This window comes from Sorex araneus, chromosome 3, assembly GCF_027595985.1.
Source record: "Sorex araneus isolate mSorAra2 chromosome 3, mSorAra2.pri, whole genome shotgun sequence".
Taxonomy (NCBI): Eukaryota; Metazoa; Chordata; class Mammalia; order Eulipotyphla; family Soricidae; genus Sorex; species Sorex araneus.
In genome coordinates, this window is record NC_073304.1 from 117507892 (window position 1) to 117533377 (window position 25486).

Here is a 25486-nt window from a genome sequence, read left to right on the forward strand (position 1 = left end):
TGATTTCAGGAAATGGTTGCACTGATTGTCGGTGGGGCCTTCGACTCAGGGGGTTCTCTTTTTTTTTTTGCGTTCTTTTCTTATACCAAGGCCCTTTAGCATCCTGGTGAACTTCTATTGTTTATAAACGTGTAAAATGAGAATTACAAGAAGATTGGGTTAAGACGCTTGTCTTCCTGTGCTGCAAACCACACCGCTAGGTATAATCCCTAAACACCTCTTGGTTTGACCCAACAATGCTCCCCAACCCATCCCAAAAGAAAAAAGAATACAAAAGGACCAGAAGAGAGAGTACAGCAGGTAAGGTGATTGCCTTGCACAGCCAACCGGGTTCTATTCCCAGCATCCCATATGGTCCCTCAGGCACCACCAGGAGTAATTCCTGAGTACAAAATCGGGAGGAACCCCTGAGCATTGTTGGCTATGACTCAAAAGCAAAGCAAAATTTTAAAAAGGAAAAGAAAAAGAATACAAAGAAAACAATTACATTGAAACACAGTTATGAAAACACAAATTTGTAGTTCTTGGAAGTGGGTGACAACTATCAAACCTGGTTAGCCACAAACAAGGTAAGCCACTTGGCCTCTATAATATATCTTTGGCCCCAGTTGTCTTTTTGTTTTGTTCTGGGGCCACACTGGCAGTGCTTGGTGGGATCATAGTGGGGGGTGGGATTTGAACCAAGGATAGATGCAGATGACATACAAAGCTAGTGTCTTAACCTTTGTACTATCTCTGCTCTGCCAGTTAGATCCAGCAGCAAATGTAATAAATACTGTGATTTTAAAACTGACAGATACATTGAGGTTTCAAACAGTAAATGGAAGTACTATGACTTCATATAAGAATGGCTAATAATACCATAGTCCTACCTGAAATGCTAAATTGTTTTTTTGGACATACATCCAAGCATATTCAGGGAACCACCTGCTTTTGGCTTGTCCTTTAACTCCTGTATTATCTCTGGTCTTAAAAATGCTAAATGAAGGGGCTGGAGTGATAGCACAGTGGGTAGGGTGTTTGCCTTGCACGCTGCAGACCCGGGTTCGATTCCCAGCATCCCATATGGTCCCCTGAGCACCACCAGGGGTAATTCCTGAGTGCAGAGCCAGGAGTGACCCCTGTGCATCACCGGGTCTGACCCAAAAAGCAAAAAAAAGAAAAAACCAAAAAAAAGCTAAACTCCAGCTCACAGGAGTTCACATTGGCACCACATCCTACCTCTCAGTGCAACTACCACTCCACAGCACCACTGGGTGTAGCCATGCAGGTACACTAGCACTAGCATCACTGCTCAATGTTACATTTTGGAGCTTTACCACTGAATCTGCCCAATAGGTCTAGTGACCCCCGCACCCCAGAGCCCTTTGATCAGGGTTGGTTTTTTTTTTTAACTTTTTGGGGGGAGTGGTGTGGTGGGGAGAGTTAGTGGCATTCAGTGCTTACTCCTGGTTCTGTGCTCAGGGATCACTCCCAGCACAGCTCTGGGGACCATATGGGTTGCAACTGGGATCTGCTGCATGCAAGGCACATTCCTTAATCCCTATACTATCCCTACAGTCCACCTACCTTACACCTCTCCCTAAAAGAATGCTAAATTTCACTTGTGGTTATAGATCTAATTATTTCCCTTTTCACTTTCCCATACTCTTTCCCTGAGTACTTACTGACCATAGGGGTTGGAGCAATAATATAGTATGTAGGGCATTTGTAGCCTACCCCCATTCAGTCCCTGGCATCCCATATGGTTCCCCAAGCACTGTCAGGAGTAATTCCTGAATGCAGAGCCAGGAGTGACCCCTGAGCATCGCTGGGTGTGCCCTAAAAAGAAAAAAAAAAGAAAAAGAATTTATAAGAATGGCCGAAAGTGTCTAAGCATTGAGTTGTTTCCTAAAAGGCTCAAATTGCCCAGGGGTGTGAAAATGGGTGGATAAGGTGCTGGAGATAGTGGAGGAAAACGGTGGCCAGCGGTACAGCGCTTGCCTTGCATGTGGCTGAATTGGGTTCAATCCTCAGCACCCCATCTGGTCTCCCGAGCCCACGAAAAGTGATCCTTGAGTGCATAGCCAGGAGTAAGTCATGAGCACTGCTGGGTGTAGTACAAAAACAAAAAAAAAAAATAAGAAGAGAAAAAGAAAAATGATGGGAACTGCTCAGAGGGAGAGCAACTCTGGAGGCAACATTCCTTTATATTTAACCACTGAACCTTTAAGAACCCCACAGACCCCTCTATTTAGTGCTATAAAATCCGGTTTTTAAAACTGTGGAAGTCACAGAAAACATTTTTCAAAGTAAATTTATGATTACCAGTAAATGTTTGACTTATATATTTCATATAGAGTTATGTAAAAATTTCTCAGGAAAAGGGGTCAGAGTCAAAAACCACTTGAGAATCTCTGATAGGGGGTACATAGTAAAGGCAGTTATGCCTGGGGGGACACAGTGTAAATAAAAATGCAACAGTTGTTTCTAGTCTCCCAGTCACAAAGAGCAAACAAATTTGGTATTGTTTTGGTGTAGAAGCTGCACCTGCAGGTAGCCAAGGCCAATCCTGCCATGCTTGAAGGACCAAACATCTGTGCTAGAACCCTGGCCTCCTCATCTAAAACATGTACTCCGCACATTGAGCAGAGCATCCTGAGAAAGTCACTTTGTTTTTGCCAAGAAAATGACTTTTATGCCTTTAGAAAATAGGTGAGTAGCTTAATGAGAGAAGTGAACAGGTGATACACCAAGAACAATAACTGTCAAGTCTGTTTCAACATTTAGGAGAGTTCAGTGGACAAGTCACTGAAGAATGAAAATAATCAGGTCCGCTGATTACTACTTAGTAGGAATAAGAAATTAAGGTTGCCAGATCTTTTTTTTTTTTTTTTTTTTTTTTTTTTTTGCTTTTTGGGTCACACCTGGCGATGCACAGGTGTTACTCCTGGCTCTGCACTCAGGAATTACTCCTGGCGGTGCTCAGGGGACCATATGGGATGCTGGGAATCGAACCCGGGTCGGCCGCGTGCAAGGCAAACGCCCTACCCGCTGTGCTATCGCTCCAGCCCCAGTTGCCTGATCTTTTTATTGTGTGTATATATATGAACATATATATGTACGCATTTTTTTTTGGCAGTGCGCCTACCAAATCCACAGTGTCACACATGCAGTACAAGTGTTCTATTGCTGAGCTACATCCCTCGGGCTTTGTTGCATTCTTTTGGGTGGGGAGATGGGGAGTGGATTTTGTGACATTTTTCCTATTGTTATTTTTTTTTTATTTCAGGGAGGAATAGTGCTCAGACCTAATACTTTCTACCTGAGTTACATCTCTCACCTAAAAACAATTTTTAATTCTGAGTCAAATAAAATCTATAATTACTTTGGGTCTAAATGTGAACTTCATGGAAACTTTTCAGGATTACTCAGGGTATACTTTTCAGGATTTATGCACAAAATCTGTTGTTACTAAATACTTACAGATAGTGGTAAAAACACTGTTAATATAGGCTGACTGCAATATCCCAAAGGACCGAATTAAAATTAAAAGGGCTTAAAGAAAAAAAATTGTGAGTGGGGGTCCACACCTGGTGGTGTTCAAGGCTTACTCTTGGCTCTGTGCTCAGGTTACCTAGATCAAACCAAGGTCAGCTATGTGCAAGGCAAGCACCCTACCAACCGTACCATTACTTTGTCCCCCTTAACAAGTTTTTGTCTTGTTCCTGGGACAAGTCCAGGAGTACAGAACATCCAGACTTTACTAGAATATATGGAATACAAGAAGCCTTGCATGCGGCTGAACCTCTTTTGATCTCTGGCATCCCATATGGTTCCCCAAGCACAAGGAGTAATTCCTGAGCATCACCAGGTGTGGCCCATAAACAAACAAACAAATAAAAATAATGGAATAGGGCCAAAGAGTAGAGTAGGTAAGGTACTGGTGTTGCATGTGCCTGTCCCAGGTTCAATCCTGGCACCAGATGTGGCCCCCAAAGCTCCATCAGGAGTGACCCCTGAATGCAGAGCCAGGAGTGAGTCCTGAGCACTGCTGAGTGTGGCCCAAAGCAAAACAAAGAATGGAGGGGGGAGGGGTACCCAATCCACAACAAAAGTCCACGGGATTTTTTTTTAGATAGAAATTTATTCAAGATACTGCTTAACTTCCAAGGATTCCAAAGTATGAAAAAAATGTTGGGCCTTTTTTACCTTTCAAAAAGACAGGGTAGTGCAAATGTCTCAAAAAATAACTTTTACATAGTTCTCAAAAGCTACAGTCCAGTCATTGAAAATACCTCTGTTTTCAGCTCACATGAGGTTTGTTAGGAAACCTCTGTAACAACTTATTCATTTTCTTGGGGGGTAAACTCCCAGACTCTACAGTATCCTGGATTGATCTCATCTTTCGGGCTGCCTGAAAACACAAAACAAAAGAATGACAACTCTAAATTTCCTCTTGACCTCGGCGGATAGTTCTCACAATGTCCTCAATCGTAGTACACTATCAGCTAGCCTGGAAAAATCTGTTTTCTCAGTACTCTTTCAACAAAAGGGCCTTAGGCCCTAAAATGACTATGTCCTAAAACAAGCATGGCAGGAAGCAATTAAAATCTAGATAGCAAAGCAAACAACTATCCTTCAGTACCTTTAGCTCTAATACAGATAAATAATGTCTTTCTGAGAAGCAATTTACGTTTTACAACAAGGTTTTCCCATTCATTCCTTACTCTAACAGTCCCAAACTCCAGACAGCCTATTTATGTCTGGTAATTAGGAAGTTCGAAGCAATTACGTAAGTCGCTCAAGGGAAAACTCTCCAAAACACAACCTCCCCCGCTCCTCGTCCTTTCGGAAAGGAGTGACCTTCTCACTGCCCGTCAGGAGACAGAGCCATCATTTGCACCCCTCGCCCCATGCTCCCCAGAAGCCTGTCACCTCGGCCCTCGATGCACAATCGAAGAAGTTCTGGATCTCCTTTCTGCACGCGTCGTCGCGGAACTCGTGCCGCTTCCAGCAAGCCATCATCACCGACATCTCCGTGATGCAGGTCGCCTCTGCGGGGAGAGCGGGGAGACGCTGACCTCAGCCCAGCCGCCCCGCAGCCCCTCCGGGGGCCCGAGACCCCGCGCGCTCACCGCCCCGCTCCCGGCGGCGCTCCCCGACGCGGTCGGCCAGAACCAGAGGCTTGTTGGGCTTCAGAACCGGCTTCTGCGAGGTTCCGAGTCGCGCCAAGCGACCCCGCAGGCTGGGCGCCGCCATGGCTCCCCGAGCTCCCGGCAGGCTGTTCGGTGCCGTGCGTGACCCGACGTGACCCCCGGGGGCCCGCTCCGCGCAGGCGTGGCCCGCTGTTCTGCACCGGCGCGCTCCGCTGGGTGCAGAATCCTGTGGGGCGCTGGGGGCTCCTCGGTACCCGGGATCGTCTGCCTGCTAGTGCCTTACCCGCTGCACTTGCTCCAACCCTCCGTAGATGACTTTGGAGAACTTGTTTTTTTTTTGTTTGTTTTTGCTTTTTGGGTTACACCCCGCGATGCCCAGGGGTTACTCCTGGCGGTGCTCAGGGGACCATATGGGAATGCTGGGAATCGAACCCGGGTCGGCGGCGTGGAAGGCAAATGCTCTACCCGCTGTGCTATCGCTCCAGCCCCTGGAGAACTAATTTGGTTGTATATTTAGTGTGCTGAAATAACTTAATACCAATTTTAAATCTCCTAAATCTTTGCCTGTTTGACAACTGGTTATTCTATTTCAGAACTTTCCCTGCTTCTCATGCCTCGCCTCCATTGACCTGTTTTATTTTATTCATAGGACGAATGAGATTTTATGCCCTTAAGCAAGCATTTAAAATACAAGCACTTGGCTGGAGAGGTGGTACAGTGGGTAAGGCACTTGCACGCAGCCGCTCCAGTTCGACCACTAATACCGCATTATGGTCTGGGTCCCACCAGGAGTAAGCCCAGATCACAGCCTGCTGTGGCCCAAATACCAAACCAACCAAATCCTAAAATGTAAACAGCATGAGAACGGGGACCTTAGAACGTTCATTAATGAATTCCCATTGCCTGGAACATTGCTAATCCTAGTTAAATGTGCAAACGTTCTGGTTAAATGAATACTAGTTAAATGAACAGATATTTCCACAAGTTTTCAAGTTCAACATGAATATCACAGAAATAGAACCAAGCAGAAGACAGTGTTTAAAAAGTTTTTATTATACAAAATGAAACCTGAGCTCTTAGAAAATAGCAACATTCTTAAAGTCATCAGCCCCATGCTCCAGCCCCACTTCCAGCAGCATAAACTGCTTGGTATGTGGCACATTGACTACCGATAACCCCAAAGCCCGCTGCTGTGTACAGACTGGCCCCGAACCAAAGCAAACATATGCTGCTTGATTTCTCTAAAGAGAAACTGAAGCCATTGGTATTTGGCAAGTGCTCAGGTAGATGGCTATTTCTGATTCTTTCCTTTTTAGCACCTGTTTTACAGAAATAAAAGAGAAAGTCTGGGAAGCACTGGCCACAGAGAAGACATGAATCTACCCATAAGCAATCATAACTACAGTTCACTTTGTTCATAAAACGCCAATGCCGGAGACTACACAGTACAAAGGTTAAGGTGCTTGCTTTGCACGTGACCAACACCAGTTCAGTCCCTGGCACTGCATCTCTCTCCTCCGGTCCCCAGTACCACCAGGAGTGACCCTGAGGATCCCTGGCAGTACGCCCATTCGTCCCACCAGTATGAAGTGATATTAGGAAGAAGACTCCACACTTGCCCTTTTTGTTGCATGTAATGAAGTTTGTCCTTAGTCTGCACTTGGATAATACGTATTTTTTCATTATAAACCAGCAACACTTGCACTTAAAAAGACTGCAATCTTAGAAATCAGAATCTTTCATTTGACTTCTTTTGTGGAGCCCTACAATGTCAAATTTTAAGATGAGTATTTTGTGGGGTCACTCAGGCAGTGCTCAGGGCTGTTTCTGACTGGAAACTCAAGGGAAACTTATGGTAATGCTATGGGTACCATATCTGGCACAGGGATTGACTCTGAGCCTCTTACATAGAAAGTACCCACCCTGCATACTGAGCTCTCTTCAACCCTGATGTATTTTGGAAGGTGTTTTTTTCCTCTCTTCATGCTGCTGAGAGGCTTTTTTTTGTTTGTTTCAGTGATTAAACCCAGGGCCTCACACATGCCTACTTCACACAAGGGCTCTACCATTAAACTACATCCCCAATATTTTGCAGGGCAATTTTTAAATAATAAAATTGGGGTGGGGGTGAGAATCATCATGGTAGTGAAATCCTTGGCCACACCCCACAGTGCTCTGGGCTTACTCCTGGCTTACTCCTCACAGAGCTTGAGGTGGGGTATATAGGGTACTAGCAACTGAAACCCAGTTGGCCACTTCCTTCAATCCCTGAGTTTAAGGGTTTGGTTGAACTATATTTTTTCCACCATAGTTCTCAGTACTCTTTGGGAAAAATGGAACTTTTTTCGTCACACAAAAACTTAAAAAGAGCTTGAGAGCTACTTCACTAAGCTGAGTACTTGTTTGTATGCGGGAGGCCCAAGCTTGCTTGTATGATATGCCAGGTAAAAGCAAAACAAAGGAGAAAAAAAGTTTAATTAAAAAAAAAAAATAGGGGCTGGAGTGATAGCACAGTGGTAGGGCATTTGCCTTGCACGTGGCCGACCCGGGTTCAATTCCCAGCATACCATATGGTCCCCTGAGCACAGCCAGCAGTGGTTCCTGAGTGCAGAGCCAGGTGTGACCCAAAAAAGCCAAAAAAAAAAAAAAAAATGGACAGAAGATGTCACTAAAAAAGAACCAAAGTCCTATAAAAATCTATACTTTAAGGGTCCAGGGATGTGGGTCAGCACTAGAACACTTGTACAGTATGTATAAGGCTCAGTCCTGGAGCACAAATTAAAAACAAAAGACTACACTTTGATTCGTATTTCCCTATTTGAACATTTCAAAATCGGATGTTTTATTTTGTTTTTTGGGTCACATCAGCTATGCTCAGAGCTTATTCCTGGCTTTGTACTCAGGGATCACTCCTGGATGGGGCACAGGGGACCATATGGATGCTGAGATGGAACCCGGTCAGCCATGTGCAGTGCAAGCTTACCTGCTGTGCTATCTGTCCAGCACATGAAATCATATCATTGTTTCTAGTTATATGATTTTTTTCTACTATAATTTCCAGGCTTAGTTTCCATCTTCAACCTATAATAGAACAGGACACTTCATTACATTGTCATTGCACATGAACAGAGTAAGTTAGTAGCCAGAATCCAGTGGGAAGGAATCCTAGATATGCCCTAAATAAGAAATGAAGTAGAGGTCAGAGAGGTAACTCATGGGTTCAATCCCCAACACCGCATGGTCCCCTTTATCCCCGAGCACCACTGGGAAAAGCACAAAGCGGGGAATAGCCCACAGAGCATGGCCCCCCAAACAAAAAAGCAAACACAAAAAATAAGCTACCAAATCTACAATGAATTTAATGCAGGTAAGAATGGATCTGGGCATGCCACACCTGCCACTCTAAAGATAATTGTGAATAACTTTGTATTCATCTGTTGAATAAACCAATGGTTCTCAAACTTAAAAAAAAAAAAGAATGGATCTGGGAATAACATTAAAAATTATAAAACTAGAAAAGAAAAAGCTATTTAAAAGTCTGACTTGAAAAGCAAAATGATGTCAAAAAATACAGCTCTAAGGGTGGAGTGATAGTACAACAGGTAAGGTGCTTGCTATCCCCATATAGTGGGCATATGGGATGTCAGGGATTGAATCTAGGTTGGCCATAAGCAAAGCACGCACCCTACACACTGTACTGTCTCTCCAACCTCAGCATAACAGTTTTTAAAGCAGGTGGTGAGGAGAAGAAAATCAGGACACTGAGTAATGAGGGACTGAAATGTTACAAGGAGATTAGAAATGTTAAAACTCTAAACCTAGGGGGCTGGAGTGATAGCACAGCGGGTAGGGCGTTTGCCTTGCACGCGGCCGACCCGGGTTTGAATCCCAGCATCCCATATGGTCCCCCGAGCACCGCCAGGAGTAATTCCTGAGTGCATGAGCCAGGGGTGACCCCTGTGCATCGCCGGGTGTGACCCAAAAAGCAAAAAAAAAAAAAAAAAACCTCTAAACCTAGCTCATCTTACCTCATTTGTAGCCAAAGAGGTACAATTGTTCAATTGAACCTTAGAGTTCAATTGAACCTTAGGACAAGGATGAAATGGCTAGAGAAATGAGAAATCCTTTAAAAAGTCATTTAAGGGCCCGAGCGATACTAGAGCAGGGAAGGCATTTGCCTTGCATAATGCCAACCCGGGGTTGCTCTCCAGCATCCCACATGGTCTGCTGAGCCTGCCAGGATTAATTTCTGAGTACAGAGTCAGGAGTAACCCCTGAGCATGCCAGAAGTGACATCCCCTCCTCCCCTGAAAAAAAACCTATAATTTAAAAACTCCTTGAACTACATGGGTGCTTCAGACTTCTGCTTCCTGCTAAACCAAGTACTGGACAATGCCTTCATTGCTCCTTGAGAACAGGCTGTGTTAGCATAGGCTTAAATCTTGATTATACATCATTAGATAAAATACCAGTAGATCTAACAGAATTCCTTGTATTCATACGAGTGAAGGGTTTAGCAGCAAACGCACCTCGTGATTCATAGCTGCATAAGTACTTTATCTCCTTAGCTCTACCAAGGCTCTCTGATGGGACTAATTAAAGATTTTGATTCCGTTTTATGAAGATTTCATGTAGGTAATCCCAAAATTTCTGCGGCTGTGTCTCGTTGTTGTGGATCATGGCAGTGAGAGCTTTCCCCTGGTCCAGACCTTGCCAATAGTCTTGCAGCCACATCTCCTTCCAGCTGAAACAACAAAATGGGGGTTGGATTATCTCTACACATACAAGTCCTGCCTAACTACCCAAATCTGTGTCTCGGGTAGACAAGCCCTTTGCTCTGGTTGAAGCCTTTGTCCACATAAGCCAAGTTTCATGTGTTGTTGCCTCGAATTCATTCTATTTTACATCCTTCACTGTGCTTTTTCAGTTCGTACCTATCTTGCCAAGAACTATTTTGTTTTGGGGGGTCATGCCACATGGTAACCAGGAGCTACTCCAGCTTGGTGCTGGGGAGGATCATGCAGATCAGGGGGATCAAATTAGGTTCCTCCACCTCCTGATGGGGCTTGCAAGAGCAACGCACAGCAGTGGAGTCCTTCAGCTCTTTGCTGGCTCTGGCACCCACCTCCCCAAATCCCCAGCAGACAGAATGGCTGGGCCTGTGTGGGCAGCATCCCACTGTGCCTCGGGCTACTTCAGCAGACACCAGTAGGTGAGGCACCGGGATTGGCCTTACCTGTCATTCTCGAGAATCTCCTCCACACTGCCGAAGCCCGGTGTGGGCATGGGGCAGGCCATGTGTGAGGGCTGGGCAATGCGAGGCTCGGGGACGGGGAATTCTCCCGGGGAGGCATCGTGGGCCTTCTGGGCTTGCAGTCGGGCCAGTTCGTGGTCACACACAAAACACTCGAAGCCATTTAGGTAGTTGGGCTGCAGGGGATCGTTGACACCCCACTCCCGTTGCTCCAGGCTGTCCAGCAGGAACTGGTTGGTGATGCCCCCTGGTTGCTTATAGACCAGATATTTCATGTACTCCTCGTCGTTCTTGTCCAGAAAGTCGATGAACTCGGCCAGTTTCTGGGGCGACTCGAAGTCGTCAATGAGGATGATGGAGTGGTTGTTGGGCATCCAGTCTCGCACAGAGGGGGAACCGCGGTACACGGGCACAGAGCCCAGGTGCAAGGGGCGCCACAGCTTTTCCGTCATGTAGTCCTCGCAGATGGCATTTTCCAGGGCCAAATGGAACTTGTAGCGGGACAAGAAGGCTAAGAGCTCGGGGTCCTCGGTGGTGGCTGTGGCGGTGTCCTGCAACCGCGGGGTGGGCAGCTCCCGGTTCTGGAGGCATTTCCCGTAGGAGTCCACCTGGGCGGGCGAGAGGAGAGGTCAGGGGGCGCGCTCGCTCGCTCGCTCGCTCGGCGCGGGGCCCGGCCCGCCCCCCAGCCCGCGCCCACCGGGATGTGGCGCATGAGCTCGCGCACGTAGCGGTCGCGGTCGGCGGGCACGTCGCAGTGGGACTGGAGGTAGAGCAGCGGCGCGTAGCCGCGGCGGCGCCACTCGGCGCGCTCCCGGAGCGGGGGCGCGGCGCGGCGCAGGTAGGCCAGGCCGGGCAGCCACTGCAGCGGCAGCGGGTAATCCGAGTGGCGGCTGAAGGTGGCGGTGAGGTTGAAGAGGCCGATGCCCGGGCCGTGGCTCAGCAGGAAGTTGTTGAGGGGCGACTCCTCGTGCAGCAGCGCCCAGCTGTGCTGCGGCCCGCGCGGCAGCGGCGCCTCGGCTGCGCGGAAGTCGGTGCCGTAGAAGAGCAGCGCGCGCGTCCGCGGGTCCCGCAGCGCCCGCCGGTCCCGGGTCGCCACGCAGGCGCCGCGCGCGCACTCGATGCGCTCCGAGTCGCCGGGGAAGTGGGGGAAGAGCCCGGGGCTCCACCACAGCAGCAGCGGCTCCTCCGCCGCCGCCGCCGCCGCCGCGCCCAGCGCCGCCGCCCGCCCGAACCCCGCGCCGCCCCACGGCTCCGCCCACCCCGCCGGCCCGCCGGCCTCGCCCTCGGCCCCGCAGCCCGCAGCCACGCACACGCTCAGCGCCCCCAAGGCCACCAGCACGCCCCCGGCCGCCATGTCCCCGCCGGCGCCACCCGCACGCGCGCATGCGCAGCTCCGCTCGCTGCCCACGGGGCGGCCGCGCCCTAGAGCCCGCCGAGGAAGCGAAGGGTCACGGGGGAAAACGCGGCGACTGGTTACATCTTAATTTATTTTATTTCTTTACAAATTAAAGATGCATTGAAAAATAAACCAATGAGGAGAAATGAGAGGTCCGGGGCAGGGGGAGCCCAGGCCGGGAGCAGGCAAGCTGGCACCATCTAGCCTAGCCCTTGTCCTGCCCCAGACAGTTGGGGTTGGAAGATACATGTCGGCCACTCTCAACACCAGAGCCCAGTGGTATCCCATGGTGTCCTGGCAGGAGAGGACGGAGCTCCAGCAGCCTATGCCTCTCTCCCAGGTCCCCCAGCTTGGAGAAAGCAGTGTTTCCAGTGGAAGCTCGGAGTTGGGGTGTGGGCTGGCTCTGTGAGGTATTGCAAGTTGACGGCCAGGCTCCCTACAGAACCTCCAGTGCTGGGGCCTCTCGGGCCGGGAAGGAGGCTGGGGGCTCTCCCAGGCTGTGATAGACTGCAATTCAGTTCTCAGGCGCATTCAGCGCTCACCACGCGCCTCTATTCACGGCGATCACCGACCATTGCCGAAGAGAAAGACAGCAGTGGGAGCTGCGAAAGCTCATCCACCACCGGCAGGAACTCTCACTCGCTGCTGCCTTCTAGGCCCAGAAGGGGCCCACCACTTTTCTCTTCACCTCCTATGGCCTCCACCTGCAGCTCTTGTGCACCTGTATGTTTTATCCCTAATATAGGAAGTTGTTGATGACATTGAGCTGAATCAGCCCCCCTGCCCCCCTGCCCCCAGTCACCCTGGGATTCCCCACTCCTTCCTGCCTACCCCTCTTGTGGAGGCTGGTCCAGAGGGACACATATTGCTGCCAGGGTCTGGGTGCCCCCAACTCTGAATCATATACAGTGAACTGAGGAACTACATTCATTATGACGGGATTAGCAGGAAAAGGAGGGTCAAGTGAAGGGATAGGGGCACCTTCCATCAGCAGGACATGACAGAGTGGTAGGATACTTGAGCCCAGAAAGAAGGTGTCTCCTTAGACCTCCCCCACCCCCCAAAGAGACTGAGGTCAGCTTACATGACTTATAAGATAGGAAAGTGTCCCAGTTTCTCTGCTCTCCTGGGGTAACTTCCTGGAAGCTGGCCTGGGACCCTATGCCATCTACCCACTTGCTCTAGCTCAGTAGTTGTCGAATTTCTTTGTGCATGTGACAGAGAAAGTCCACATAGGATGCTCCTCCATTCAGGCTCTTGTCTTCCACCAGGAAGTGCTTGAAGAGCATCTCCAGCTTGTCCTCCTGTTTTACCACGATCAGCTACAAGCAAAACACAGGGTCATACAACACCCAAAAGGAGAGAGAGCAAAAGGGAATGCCCTGCCACAGAGGTGGGGGGTAACAGGGTAGGGGTGGTGGGAGGAATGCAGGGACCATTGATTGGGTGGCAAACGGGCACTGAATGAGGGATGGGTACTGGGTGGCAAACGGGCACTGAATGAGGGATGGGTACTCGATCACTGTATGACTGAAATACAAGAACCAAAGTTTGTAAGACTGTAATGATACCCCCACAGTGATTCACTAATAAAAAAATAAAAAAACACAGGGTCATGAGACAAGGCTATAGCACTGTCCTGTCCTCATTCATCGATTTGCTCAAACGGGCACCAGTAACATCTCCATTGTGAGACTTGTTACTGTTTTTGGCATATCGAATATGCCATGGAGAGCTTGCCAGGCTCTGCCGTGCGGGCGGGATACTCTTGGTAGTTTGCCAGGTTCTCCGAAAGGGACGGAGGAACCGACCCTGGGTCAGCCACATGTAAGGCAAACACCCTACCGCTGTGCTATCGCTCTAGCCCATGAAACAAGGCTAAAGGGAATTAATTATACATGCTGTGAAGTCCCATTATCCAGTCACTTCCCCATCAGGTAGAGGACATGACAAGATAAGAAATTCAGAGTCCACATCAGTATTACCTTCATATACCGTGATCTCTGTGCCCTTAAGCTGTCAATGAGGCCTCGAACCTTCTTGGACAATGGATTATCCAGAACTGGCAGAACACTCTGAAAAACAAATTTTATTTATTCATTTATGATAACGTATACAGTCCAGTCCAGATGGAGTAGTGCACATTTCTGTATTGCCAAAATTTCGAAGCTTCGAAACAATGACAATAGCCCCCTCTCCTCTCTCCCAAGTGCTCCTGCTATTTCAGGCCTGCACAACTCCTATCAGGCCACAAAGTACACTCCCACACCAAAATTCTCCTTTACTTCCTGTCCTCACCAAGCCACTGATGATCTGACTGAAGGAGGAGACACTGAAGAGACTCTGGACAACACCCTGTTGGACACTGGCTCCCACCCAGAGGAAGAGGTTGAGCCCATTCTCCAGCAAATATATATCCCCATTGCTCAGACGCTCTTCAGATGCTCGAACTGCTGGTGGTTCCGTGGTGCTCTCAATGGGAGACTTTGTCTACACAAAGGAAGGGAGCAAAAGGTTACCAACGCTCAGAAGGCTCATTTGCTGCCCCCAGCTCCCTGCTGCATACACAAGTTCAGAAAACCAAGTCTCAGAAAAGAGTTGAGTCTTAGTCACTCTGTGAAAACTAGACCAGATAACATAGGTCACAAAACAAATTCATTAGTGTCAGGCACAGATAACACTGACCCTTCCTCCTTGCCTGCCTCCCTCCACCCATCTTTCTGGCTTTTGGGCCATACCTGGCTGTGCTCAGGGGTCACTCCTGTTGGGCTTGGGGGATCATATGGGGTGCCAGGGATTGAACCTAGGTCAGCTGCATGCGAGGCAAATTCCCTACCCACTGTACTAACACTCAGGCCTCTCCTGTCCCTTTCAGGCCTGGGAGATCATTCCAAGAGCTGGAAGACATGGCCCATACATACGAGGCCCTGAGATCAATCTCCATTGCTGCATAGACCCTAAGGACCGACAGGTGATGCTGGGTAGCCTATAAGCTCCATGGGGGGGGGGGGGGGGGGCTCTGGTGGTTCCTAGCACCCCAGGCCTGACTGGCAACATGTCACACTGAAGCATCGGGCCCCACTGCTGGCTTAGGACCTGCCAGAAGTCACCCCAGGAACCTCAGGCACCACTGGGAAGATGACGGGACAAAAATCGCCATGTCCTTTCTCACAGCCCAGCGCTGTCATACCAGTGGGAGGAGCCGCGGATAGAAGAAGACATTAGTCTCCGCCACATCCATGGAGGTCACCAGCTGTCGAACATAGGCGCGGTCATCCGTGGTGACCTCAGCTCCAGGCTGCAGAACATCACTTTTCAACACACAGTTCAGGTAAACTGGGAGTAGCTTCATGCACTCGGGAAGGATCAGCTGAGGGGTCACCAGAGAAAGTCCATGATTAGGAGCAATTCCGCACCTATGGGCAGAGGTCCCCAGGCACGCCTCCACGATCACATTTGGCCTACCTGTCCTGCAGAGGAGGGACTGGCACAGTTCTTTCGGTAACAGGCCAGGATCTGGGCACACTGGGCGACGAGCGAGTCACGGACAGTTTTCACAGGGCTGCTCAGGACCCCCCGGTACGCTGGAGGAAGGGAGATGGCACAGTCACCCCCAGCCCCCCGTCACATGCACGTCCTCAGGCACGCCGAACTGATGCCCATTTGGGCACTTCTTAATTCCAGCCCACTCTGTCTCTGGCCTCACCGAACTTGGCCATGTAGTTGATGAGTGTGTCAGTCTCACAGTTCCGATACAGATCAGCCAGCTGGGTGCAGCAGTTCAGCGCCAGGTTATGGATACGGAGACGTCGCTGTCCCGCACAACTGGTGTAGAGCAGGGCACACTGTGGGGGAGGGGAGAGCTGGGACTCACTCTCCCACCTGCATCAGAGTCTGAGGAACAACTGCCCCCTGGCAACACTAAGAACGAGGGCAAAGCTCCCAAATCTATTGGGCTTACCATCCCCTTTTCCAAAAAAAAAACTAAGCCAGTTATTCAGGCTCCTCTGGAAATCTACCCTAAGTGAACAAAGAGAAAGCGCACCGGCTCACCCCACCTGCCCCATCAGTCTGATGCTATACCACCACCCTGAATTATTCCAGGACCCCCCACCCCCAGTTGCACCAGAGCCTCCAGAGATCATTCCAGCATCTGCAGGAAACTCATCTTCAGAACAACCTCCCTTCCCCAACTTCTAGTGCCCACTCTCACTCCCCCTCTTCCCGATTGCCGTTTTCTCCCCAGTGGAATGAACCCAGCCCTTTGCGCCCACCCCACCTGCAGGAGCGCGCCACTCTCTTCATTCAGTCGGTCATCATGCTTGAACTCCACAGTCACCGTCTTGTCCCCATCCAGCCCAGCCAGCTCCACATCAGTTGTGTTGCTCATGTAGAAAGCCCCAAAGAAATCTACAGCACGGATACCTGAGGCCACATGGACAGGGTCAAGGCTGAATGTATGGCAGGAGCTACTTGCCCCTTCCAGATTTAGCGCCCCACCAACTCTTGCCGACTAGGACTGACCAGTGCTTGTCCGGACCCGCATCACAGCATCAAAGCCAACAACCTTCTGTACGTCCCAACGCAAGTCACTCAGGAACCGTTCCTGGTCATTCTCCACCTGCAGGCCCAGAGGCACATTTGGAGTCAATCTCCCTGAACGCCCCCCCCCGCCCCAACTCTCCAAGCCTGGATCACAATTACAAGTATCAGCCAAAATGCTAATAATGGTAATGATTACTTTTCAGCACGTACATGGATGGAGATATGAAGTGCTTTAAAAATAATTCCCGGGGCTGGGTGATAGCACGGAGGGTAGGGCATTTGCGTTGCATACTAGGTTTGCTCCCTGACATCCCATATGGTCCCTGAATACACTGGCATGTCATACGGTCTCGAGTGCACATTCCATACCCCACCACCAGGAGTGATTCCTGAGTCCAGACCCAGGAGTCACCTCTGATCATCACCAGGTATGATCCCACCCCCAAAAATTATTTCTGACGTGATGAAGAAACAAAGAAGAGGTAAATACTCTATCCCTAGGTTACATAGCCAGTAGTGGTAAGGCAGGATATCAACACCCCTCCTACCCCCCGTCTTCCTGTTCACCATGATCTTCTTTATGCTCTACGGTCTTCTTCTCTAACACAATTCCTGTTAGTGCGCCAGCAGCTACAAAGCTACTACACATGTAGACAGACATTCTCAACGCTACCCCCATCTGCTCCCCCCAAATCCCAAGCCATACCTGAAAGCAAGCATATTTGTAGACAGAGCCACCAGTGAGCTGGGGTACAATAGAGAGCGTAGCCACATCCACATACTGGTTAGGGAAGAGGAAGAGGTCTACACAGCAGCCTTGGGCCACACACTCTTTGGCCAGGGTCTGATAGGCGCCTGTCTGAGGCTGGAACAGAGTCTGGAGAGGAACAGGAGACAGTATTCAGGGCTGGGGAGAGCTCAGAGGGCTGCCTAAGCACATGCCCGACATGGCGGAGGTTCAGTTCCCAGCACTGCATGTCCTCTGAGCAGCACCAGGAGCGATCCCCGAGAACAGAGCCAGGAGCCCCTCAAATACCACCAGAGATGACCCAAACTCCCCAATAACAGCCAAAAATAAAAGGGCAGAAATATAGTTCAGTGGGCTGTGCATATGTGCTGCACACTAGAGGCTCAGGCTCAATCCCCAGTACCATAACAAGTGACCCATGAGCTGGGAGTATCCCTTGAGCACTTCCAGTATGACTCCCAAAACAAAAACAAACAAACAAAAATAACAGACTGTTCAAGTAGCTCCACCCTATTTGAGTATGGCATCTGTGATATTGGGTAAATGCATGTATGTCCATGTACAACTTCAAAACTGAGACAAGAGATAAGGACAACAGTTAAGGCACACGTTTTGCACGCAGCTGACCCTGGTTCACTCCCCACACCACATGTCCACAGGCACTGCCTGATGAGGCCCTGGAGGTCTCTGAGCACCTTCTGGGTGACCCAGGTAATTCCCAGCACTGCAGGGCCCAGACAGCACCACATCTCAGGTGCTGAAATACCAGCCAGCTGGCTGAGAATCACGGGGAGTGGCCCCGGGCCCCCCAGCATCATGTGGAAAGCCTCCCTGGCAACCAAGATGCCAATCAAGGGTCGGGGCACAGCTCAGTGATGAGTATTTGCCCTTACAACATGCAAATCCTGGGTTCAATCACTGGCTCTGCCAAAAGCAGAGAAAGATTCAAATCTATCTGGGGGAGGGGTTTGCAATAGTAGCATGTTCATTCTGAAAAAATCTCTACCTAGCAAGTTCCACATGACTGGTGTAATCACGTACTGCCTTGCACTGATTAATCATGGCTGACATAGGGAACGTCTGCAATACGACTACAGGCTGTTGTTGAAGTCAGTTTCCCATGGTCTACAAAGTATTTTCTGTTTTAACTGGGGAAACATGATTAATCTGAATTTTAAGTTTTAGCTTAATTGGAAAGGAATTTCCCCTGGTGGCCAGGGAGACAGCTGAAAGGACTGGAGGCCGTGCTCTGCTCCCAACACTGCATGGCCCCCAAACAAACAAGTCTCTCAGGGACTTGGAAATGAGGTGAGTTAGAGTGCCATGAGATATGCAGATAGTCTCAGATGCAACACTGGAAAGGGCAGCACTAGGGCCGGAGCGACAGGATAGCAGATCCTGCAAGTCTGTCCCCAGCACACCTAATGGTCCCCTGAGCTCACCAGGGATAATCCTCGAGTGCAGAGACAGGAGTGAGTCCTGAGAAAAGCTGGGTGTGGCCAAAAAACAAAACCAAAAAACAAAGAGGCAGTGTCTAGCCCCAGACTCCCTCACTGAAGTTAGGAATATGGCACTGTTGGAGCATCGCAAGCACAGGGGCTAAGACACTTGCCTGGCATCACACTTATCCTTGCTTCTAATGCCGGCACAGCCAGGACTCACTCTTGAACAGAGCCAAGAATACAGTCCCCAAGCACTGCGAGGTGTGGCTCAAAACCAGCAACTCCTACCTCAAAAAAATTTTTAAAGAATATGGCGTTATGGGGCTGGAGAGATACACAGAGGGTAAGGCTTTTGCCTTGCACGCGGCCGACCCGGGTTCAAAATCCCAGCATCCCATATGGTCCCCTGAACACGGCCAGGGGTAATTCCTGAGTGCAAAGCCAGGAGTAACCCCTGTGCATCGCCAGGTGTGACCCAAAAAGAAAAAAAAAAAAGAATATGGCGTTATGGTTGGTCACAACCAAAGCCAAGTGCCTTAACCCCCATACTATCACTCCAGTGCAGGGTGTCATCCTAGCAAACAAAGTCAGAGAAGAAGAAAAAATAGGGGCTGTTCTCACTTATATGCATTATATAGAGTAACAAGACAAGGGAATGAAATGTGGGTAAACCCTTGGCCCAGGATTACAGAACTGAGAACGCCAGTGGGGTGGAGGGAGTGGAATGGTGAGAGAGAGAAGTGGTGCTGCATGAACAAGGAACAAGATGAGAGAATGTGGCAGATACAGCATGGTGCTGCCACTACGCTCCTCTGTAATGGAAAGTCACCCCCCACCTCCAAATCTCACACCTTTTCCTTGTCTGTGTTGATCAATTTCCTGTCGTCTCTGTTCTTCAGTTTTCCTGGGGCCTCAGCAATAGGCAGGGAGGTGTGGAAGAGAAACAGCTTCCCCGCACACTCGGCAGCCTAGGAAAGACGAAAGACTGGTTCAGTTTTCCTTTATTCATCCATTATTTATTCTTCCTCTGTCACTGACTCCGTGTCAACCATGTCAGAGAGGCTATGACTCTACTGTCATAAGTCACTGGAGAAAGGGGCCAGAGTGATGGTCCAGCATTGAGTGTTTGCCTCGCATGTGGCCGACCCAGGTTCAATCCCGGGCATCCTACCAGGAAAAATTCCCAAGTGCAGAGCAAGAGTAACTCCTGAGCAGTGCCACGTATAGCCCCCAAACAAGCAAACAAAAAACAAGAAAGGGGAGTTTTGTAGTTTAGTGGAGGAGAGGGTCAGAGGAGAGTGAGGCACAGGGCTCCTGCCTTACCTTCAGAGCCTCCATCCCAGCCTGGATAACTGGGGCAAATACTGTCTCCGTCTCCCTTGTGTCTACAAACATTTCTGGAATCTGATCCAATAAGCTGAACAAAGAGGTGACAGATGGCAGTCAAATTTACTATCCACGGGCTGGAGAGTGACAACACATTCAGCCAACCCAAGTGCAATCCCCAGTACCCACAACTCCCCAGGAGTGATCTCTGAGCACAGAGCCAGGAGAAAGCCCTGAGTATCACCAGGTATAGCCGAAAAACTCACCCACCCCCCCCCCCCCAAAAAAAAAATTGCTATCCAGGAGCCAGCAAGCTAGAACAGCATTTTAGTGGATTGCCTGCATGCAGCCAACTCTGCTTTGTTCTTCAATACTGCCAGGAATACTCTGAGCACAGAGCCAGAAAGACCTCCAAAGCACCCCTGGGTATGTTCCAAACACCCGACTCAAAATATAGCTGTTCATATGGGCCAATCCTCAATTCTAGTATTTTGGACCCCACACTCCAAGAACCTCCAAGGGGCAGCCTTGTCCATGTATTGAAGCCCCTGCTCATTCTCTAGCTCTCTGAGGCTGGACCCACCCACTCCTGCTTTACTTAACCCCACAATCTCTTACCTGGTGATGACTGCCCGAGACTCATTGACATTGACCAGGAAGCCATCCAGCAGTGGTACAAACATGTCTGCCACATCAGACACAACCATCATCTGTGGCTGGGCCAATGAGCTCTTCACATTGTAGAAATGGAGCACCTTATTATAGGTGACAAAGCCAACACGGATTGCTGACTCTTCTGCCCCGCCATCTCTGTAGAAGGCGACATCATTACCTAGACTTGCCACTTTCTCCTCCACCCACCAATCCATGACCTTAGGTTCCATCCGCTGAAGCAACCCACCCGACCCCTATCCAAAGGAAGCACCTGAGCTCCGTAATGCTCACCTAGGGAGAAAGTCTAACAGTGATTTGAGCTCCTCACAGAGGAGCCTAACGAGACCACTCCTGATGGCATTGTAGGAGACGTCAATCATGAAGATGAAGGCGGGAGGGCTGGGGAACTTATTGTTCTGCAAAGGAAAGAGATGTTGGGAAAGGATATAGGTAAGCGGGGTACTGGACTAAAGAAAAGCCAACACCCAAGGGGACAACACAGGACAAGGGGAATGACCACAGCAGCTCTGAGCTGTCTCACTGTCCCCCACCCACTGTTCCTCCCCATGCTGCCTTCCCTCACCTTGCAGTAATCTACAGTGGCCAAGAACTCATAAGAGCCGAGGGATAGCTCAGGACGGTCATAAGCATCCACACGTTTGCCGGTATGGTCCAGATGTTGAAAATACTGAGGGGGAACTGTGGGGGAGCATGGCAATGTGTTACTCAAAGGTCTACTCTCAGACTTAGCAAGTCTGTCCCAGCTGAGCTTGCTCCACTGACCCACATTCCCTTATAGACCTTACTCTCCCCGCTCCTGAACAAGAGATCCCCCTCGAGCTGCCAAGAGCAAAAAATGAAGAAGATTCAGTACAGCTACTCCCCCTGCCACCAGCCTCCATGAACATACCATCGTTGATGCAGCTGCAGAAGCAGCACTGGAAGCGCCTCCCTCCCTCGATGAACTGCATGAAGGGGCACATGTACGCTTTGCAGCGATTGCAGCGCACAGGACCAGATTCCCCGTGGTCGACCACATATGGTGAGGCCTGAAGAGCAAAGGGGAAGCCTCAGGCATGGAGGGCTCACACGTGTAGCAAAAGGTGATGGGAACTGAAAGTGGGAAGAGCAAGGCCCAGGTATCTGGTCTGGTGCGGGGGTACAGAAGAGGCAAAGAGGAGGCAAGAGGAGGGCAGTAGTAACAGACATCCCTCAGGGGTCTGAGTCTACAGTTTTCTCTCCTGACTCATCTCCAGAATTGTACTTCATTTGTTTTGGGGCCACACCCACCCATGCTCAGGGGTCACTCCTGGCAATGCTCAGAGGACCACATGCAGTGCTATGGGTTGAACCAGAGTCTGCTATGTGCAAGGCAAGCAACTTAAACCCTATACTATCACACTGGCACAAACTTCACTTTTGTTTTTGTGTTTTGGGCCACACCTAGTGGTGCTCAGGGATTACTCCTGGCTCTGCATTCAGGAATCACTCCTGGCAGTGCTCAGGGAACCACATGGTATGCTGGAAATTGAACCAGGATAGGCCCCGTGCAAGGCAAGCTCCCTACCTGCCGTACTTCTCTCCAACTCCTCAAATTTCACTACTTAAGAAAGGAAGCATTTGCCTAAGATAGGTGAGGCATTGGGTTCAATCCCCTGCACCATAAAACAGTGAAAGAAAGGGGACCGTGAAACTAGCTCTCCCAAGCAGGAGCTGCCAGGGGAACAGGAGAAGATCAAAGCTCACCCAGTATTCTTGTTTCTGACCCTGTTTTTCTTTCATTCTTTTGTTTTTGACTTGGGGCCACACTGGCTGTGCTCAAGGCTTACTCCTGGCTCTACACTCAGGGATCACTCCTGGCGGGGCTTGGGGGACGATATGGGATGCTGGGGATCCAACCTGGGTCAGTCTTGTGCAAGGCAAGATACCTGCTGCCCTATCTTTTTGCCCTTCTTGCCCCCTATCTTTCTGGCCCCTTAATCTACTTATTCTTACCTTAGAAATCTTGTCATACCGGTTTCAGGGATCAGATGACAACATATGCTCAAATCAGCTAAATATATGTGTGTGTCTCTCCCTCCACATACATATGTACACTGTCCTAATAACTGTAACCTGAGATACAAAACAGCAATACAAAGACCAAAGAGGGGTCCAAAGGGCGGAAGCACATCCTCACACGCAGGAGCGGAAAGTTGATCCCTAGTACCAATGGTCTTCTGAGCACTGCCATGAGTGACCCCTGAGCACCGCACTGTGAGTCATCCCCAGGCACCTCAGAGGGCGACCACCCCCCCATACAAAAGAATGAAAGAGCAAAAGGCAACAATGAGAAAAATAAGAATGAGGTGCTTCCTCCTTAACCCTGGGATGTGGCCACACTAAGAGGGGCTTCTGAACGCAACTGTCTGCCCCGATGAGCCTGCTCTTCCATACTGTTGCCCCCATTCTGTTTCTTGGGCTTTTGTTCTCCTACCACTGTTCCTCCATGCCCTGGGATACAAACCTATTGGTGACCCTTTTCCCTCCAGCCCAACCAAGACTTCCACTCTGCCAGCCAGAATCACATCCAGAGTCTCACTCTCACCCCTCACCTCCCAGTCTCACAACTCACCTCCTCTGGGGGCAGTCTTGCCAGTGGCTTGATGACAGCTGCCAGTGGTACCTGAGCCTGCTTAGCCATATCAGATGTGCAAGGGATGTTATAGGATGTGCACCGGATGTATCGGGGACTTGCATTCCCTGAAAGAGGAGGCAGGAAGCCTGAGTCTCATCACAGAACCTTACCAGTTCGTCACTAGGAACCCGCCCCTTGGCTCCCTCGAATGCTAGAGCAGAAGGATGGTGGCTTTTGTCTTCTGAGACCGATGAGGGCCTGCTTTCGATCAAAGATGACAAAAGCCCCACCTGCAAGCTGTTATCTTGGCACAACATGTCTGTGGAGAGGATCAGTGTCCTGCTCACCTTGGTCTTTCACCAGGAAGTTGGTGGTGACTAAGGGTGGCACCTGGCCCCGTACTCCGGTAACAAATGGCTCGGAGCCCCTGTTGTTCCTGTCATCCTCGATGACCTGAATCTGCAGGGGAGAAGAGCAATGAGAGGACGCGCAACAAGGGAGTGCCGGGTCCCAGGCAATCAGGAGAAAGGCTGGAGTAATCACTTGCCAAGGAAGAGTTCATGCCCAGGCCCACTTGCCTTTCAGAGACCACAGAACTGCCATAATGCCATTCTCCATCTTACATTCGGCAGCAAATGCTGAACAGTCAAACCCCCCAAATGAGCATTTTTATGAGTCTCCACAGCACCCAATCCATGGCAATCACCATCTTCCCTCTTCCCCTTACAGGAAAGCTTAGAAGACAAAGACTCCAATTTTTTGGGGGGGGTCGTGGGTGGGGGAGAGGTATGGGGGTGGCGCCACACCCAGTTATATGATCTGAGCAGTTATTCCTTGCTCTCTGTTCAAGGGACCACTCCTGGCAGCGTTGAGGGACAATATGGGATGCCAGAGCAAGCACCTTACGCAATGTACTCTCACTCCAGCCCCATCTAATCACAATCTGGTTGTTTTTTTTTTTTTTTGGATCACACCCGGCAATGCACAGGGGTTACTCCTGGCTCCACATTCCAGAATTATTCCTGGCAGTGCAGTGCTTGGGGGACCATATGGGATGGTGGGAATCGAACCTGCGTCGGCTGTGTGTAAGGCAAACGCCCTACCCACTGTACTACTGCTCCAGACCCTAATCACAACATTTTAAACATGATCAAATTTCAGTTCTCTCCCCAGCAAACGATTCCCTCCCTTTCTCTTCCCGAGACACATTCTGAGTCAGAGTTTAGAAACAAAAAACAAAAAACAGAAGACAGGAACCATGTAAAAATGAATGCACCTCAAATGACTACACTCAATGGAAAAAGAAGGGACACGGTGAGAAGCTTAACAGCCAGAATGCTTCAGTAAGGTGAGGAAGCAGACGCCGCCCCACTCTCAGGGAAGCATCCGTGTGTAAATATGGGAGGGGAGGCGAATCCAATCCTGTACGGCTCAGTCCTCTTCCCCCACATTTTGACAAACCCAGCCAAAGAAAACTTTGCAAAGTATTTTGCAAAGCTTGTAAAATCAGATCTTTAAGCAGGTTGATGACCTTTGGTCAGTGATTTCAGGACAGATTTGGTCAGATCAGGAAAAAGTGAAAGGAGACCAAGACTCCATCTCACGCAGCTGAAAAAAGCTGAAGCTTCGAAACACGTCAGAGAGATAACCCAGATGAGGAAGTGGCTTGCACTTTCCCACGCAGCAGTCCCTTCCCCAGTGTCCCAAGCTTATACAGAAGCAGCCACCTACCCAAATGGTTCTCTACAACAAGCTGTGGGCAAATCAAACCCAAGGGGATAAGGTTCTCCTGCTCAGCTTTGTCCTGTTCCATCACATATCATATGCAGGCTCCGGGAGGGGCCAGCAGGACCGAAACCAAGCTTGACATGCCACCTGGGCCCTCCGTCACAGCCTGACCTCTCCCGCCCCACACGGAAGAAGCTGCGAACGGCTTGACTTCATTCCACCATGACTGAGGCATGCATGTCCTTCTAGTCTGTGAAAGCAAAAGGGTCTAGAAGGAGTAAAGGGAGGTGACGGACAGGGATGGCTCTGGTGAATGAGGTGTGAACGTGACAGGCATGCACAGGTGCACTAACACAGGGGTGACACGCACACACACACACACACCCTGCACTTACTGGACTAGGAATGGCATCAGGGTCTATTCTGTGCCTGGTTTTCTGCTGAGGAGGCAGCTCATTGAATGGCTTTTAGTGTTTTAATAATTAAGGCAGCAGGGGGATGCAGGGAGGGAGACAAAAGAACAAGAAGCAGATGTTACTTCTCTCAACCCTGATGAGTTAGACGTGAACAGCTGTAGCCCGGTCCACACTGCTGAAACCAGACCCCTTCTCAAGCCAAAGTCTCCAGGTCTTCCGCCC

At 49.8% G+C, this 25486-nt stretch overlaps 3 protein-coding genes across 5 annotated transcripts in view; all 3 read right to left on the reverse strand.

The window, feature by feature from the left end:
* Positions 1-4106: 4106 nt before the first annotated feature.
* Positions 4107-5287, reverse strand: CHCHD1 (coiled-coil-helix-coiled-coil-helix domain containing 1). The gene is made up of 3 exons (XM_004615456.2): positions 5118-5287; positions 4918-5036; positions 4107-4396 (listed from the first exon to the last, which is right to left on the reverse strand). Exons 1-3 carry the CDS (start codon positions 5239-5241, stop codon positions 4286-4288), a joined length of 354 nt encoding a protein of 117 aa, XP_004615513.1. The 5' UTR covers positions 5242-5287; the 3' UTR covers positions 4107-4285.
* Positions 5288-6170: 883 nt separating this feature from the next.
* On the reverse strand, positions 6171-11746 carry FUT11 (fucosyltransferase 11). The gene is made up of 3 exons (XM_004615409.2): positions 11090-11746; positions 10375-11000; positions 6171-9882 (listed from the first exon to the last, which is right to left on the reverse strand). Exons 1-3 carry the CDS (start codon positions 11744-11746, stop codon positions 9735-9737), a joined length of 1431 nt encoding a protein of 476 aa, XP_004615466.2. The 3' UTR covers positions 6171-9734.
* Positions 11747-11859: 113 nt separating this feature from the next.
* The window catches only part of SEC24C (SEC24 homolog C, COPII coat complex component), a 30635-nt gene continuing 17008 nt past the window's right edge, over positions 11860-25486 (reverse strand). For 2 of the 3 annotated variants that reach the window (XM_055131992.1, XM_055131993.1), the window contains exons 7-24: positions 25244-25312; positions 23468-23579; positions 23118-23245; positions 21414-21552; positions 21087-21202; positions 20795-20919; positions 20468-20659; positions 19847-19940; positions 19375-19491; positions 17040-17210; positions 16313-16409; positions 16068-16213; positions 15495-15633; positions 15254-15372; positions 14979-15158; positions 14087-14278; positions 13774-13863; positions 11860-13110 (exon numbers count right to left, since the gene is read on the reverse strand). In XM_055131992.1, coding sequence (XP_054987967.1) covers positions 12970-13110; positions 13774-13863; positions 14087-14278; positions 14979-15158; positions 15254-15372; positions 15495-15633; positions 16068-16213; positions 16313-16409; positions 17040-17210; positions 19375-19491; positions 19847-19940; positions 20468-20659; positions 20795-20919; positions 21087-21202; positions 21414-21552; positions 23118-23245; positions 23468-23579; positions 25244-25312 — 2367 coding nt within the window. In that variant the 3' untranslated portion in view covers positions 11860-12969. The remainder of the gene's footprint in view (positions 13111-13773; positions 13864-14086; positions 14279-14978; positions 15159-15253; positions 15373-15494; positions 15634-16067; positions 16214-16312; positions 16410-17039; positions 17211-19374; positions 19492-19846; positions 19941-20467; positions 20660-20794; positions 20920-21086; positions 21203-21413; positions 21553-23117; positions 23246-23467; positions 23580-25243; positions 25313-25486) is intronic. The other variant, XM_004615457.2, reaches the window with a different exon arrangement.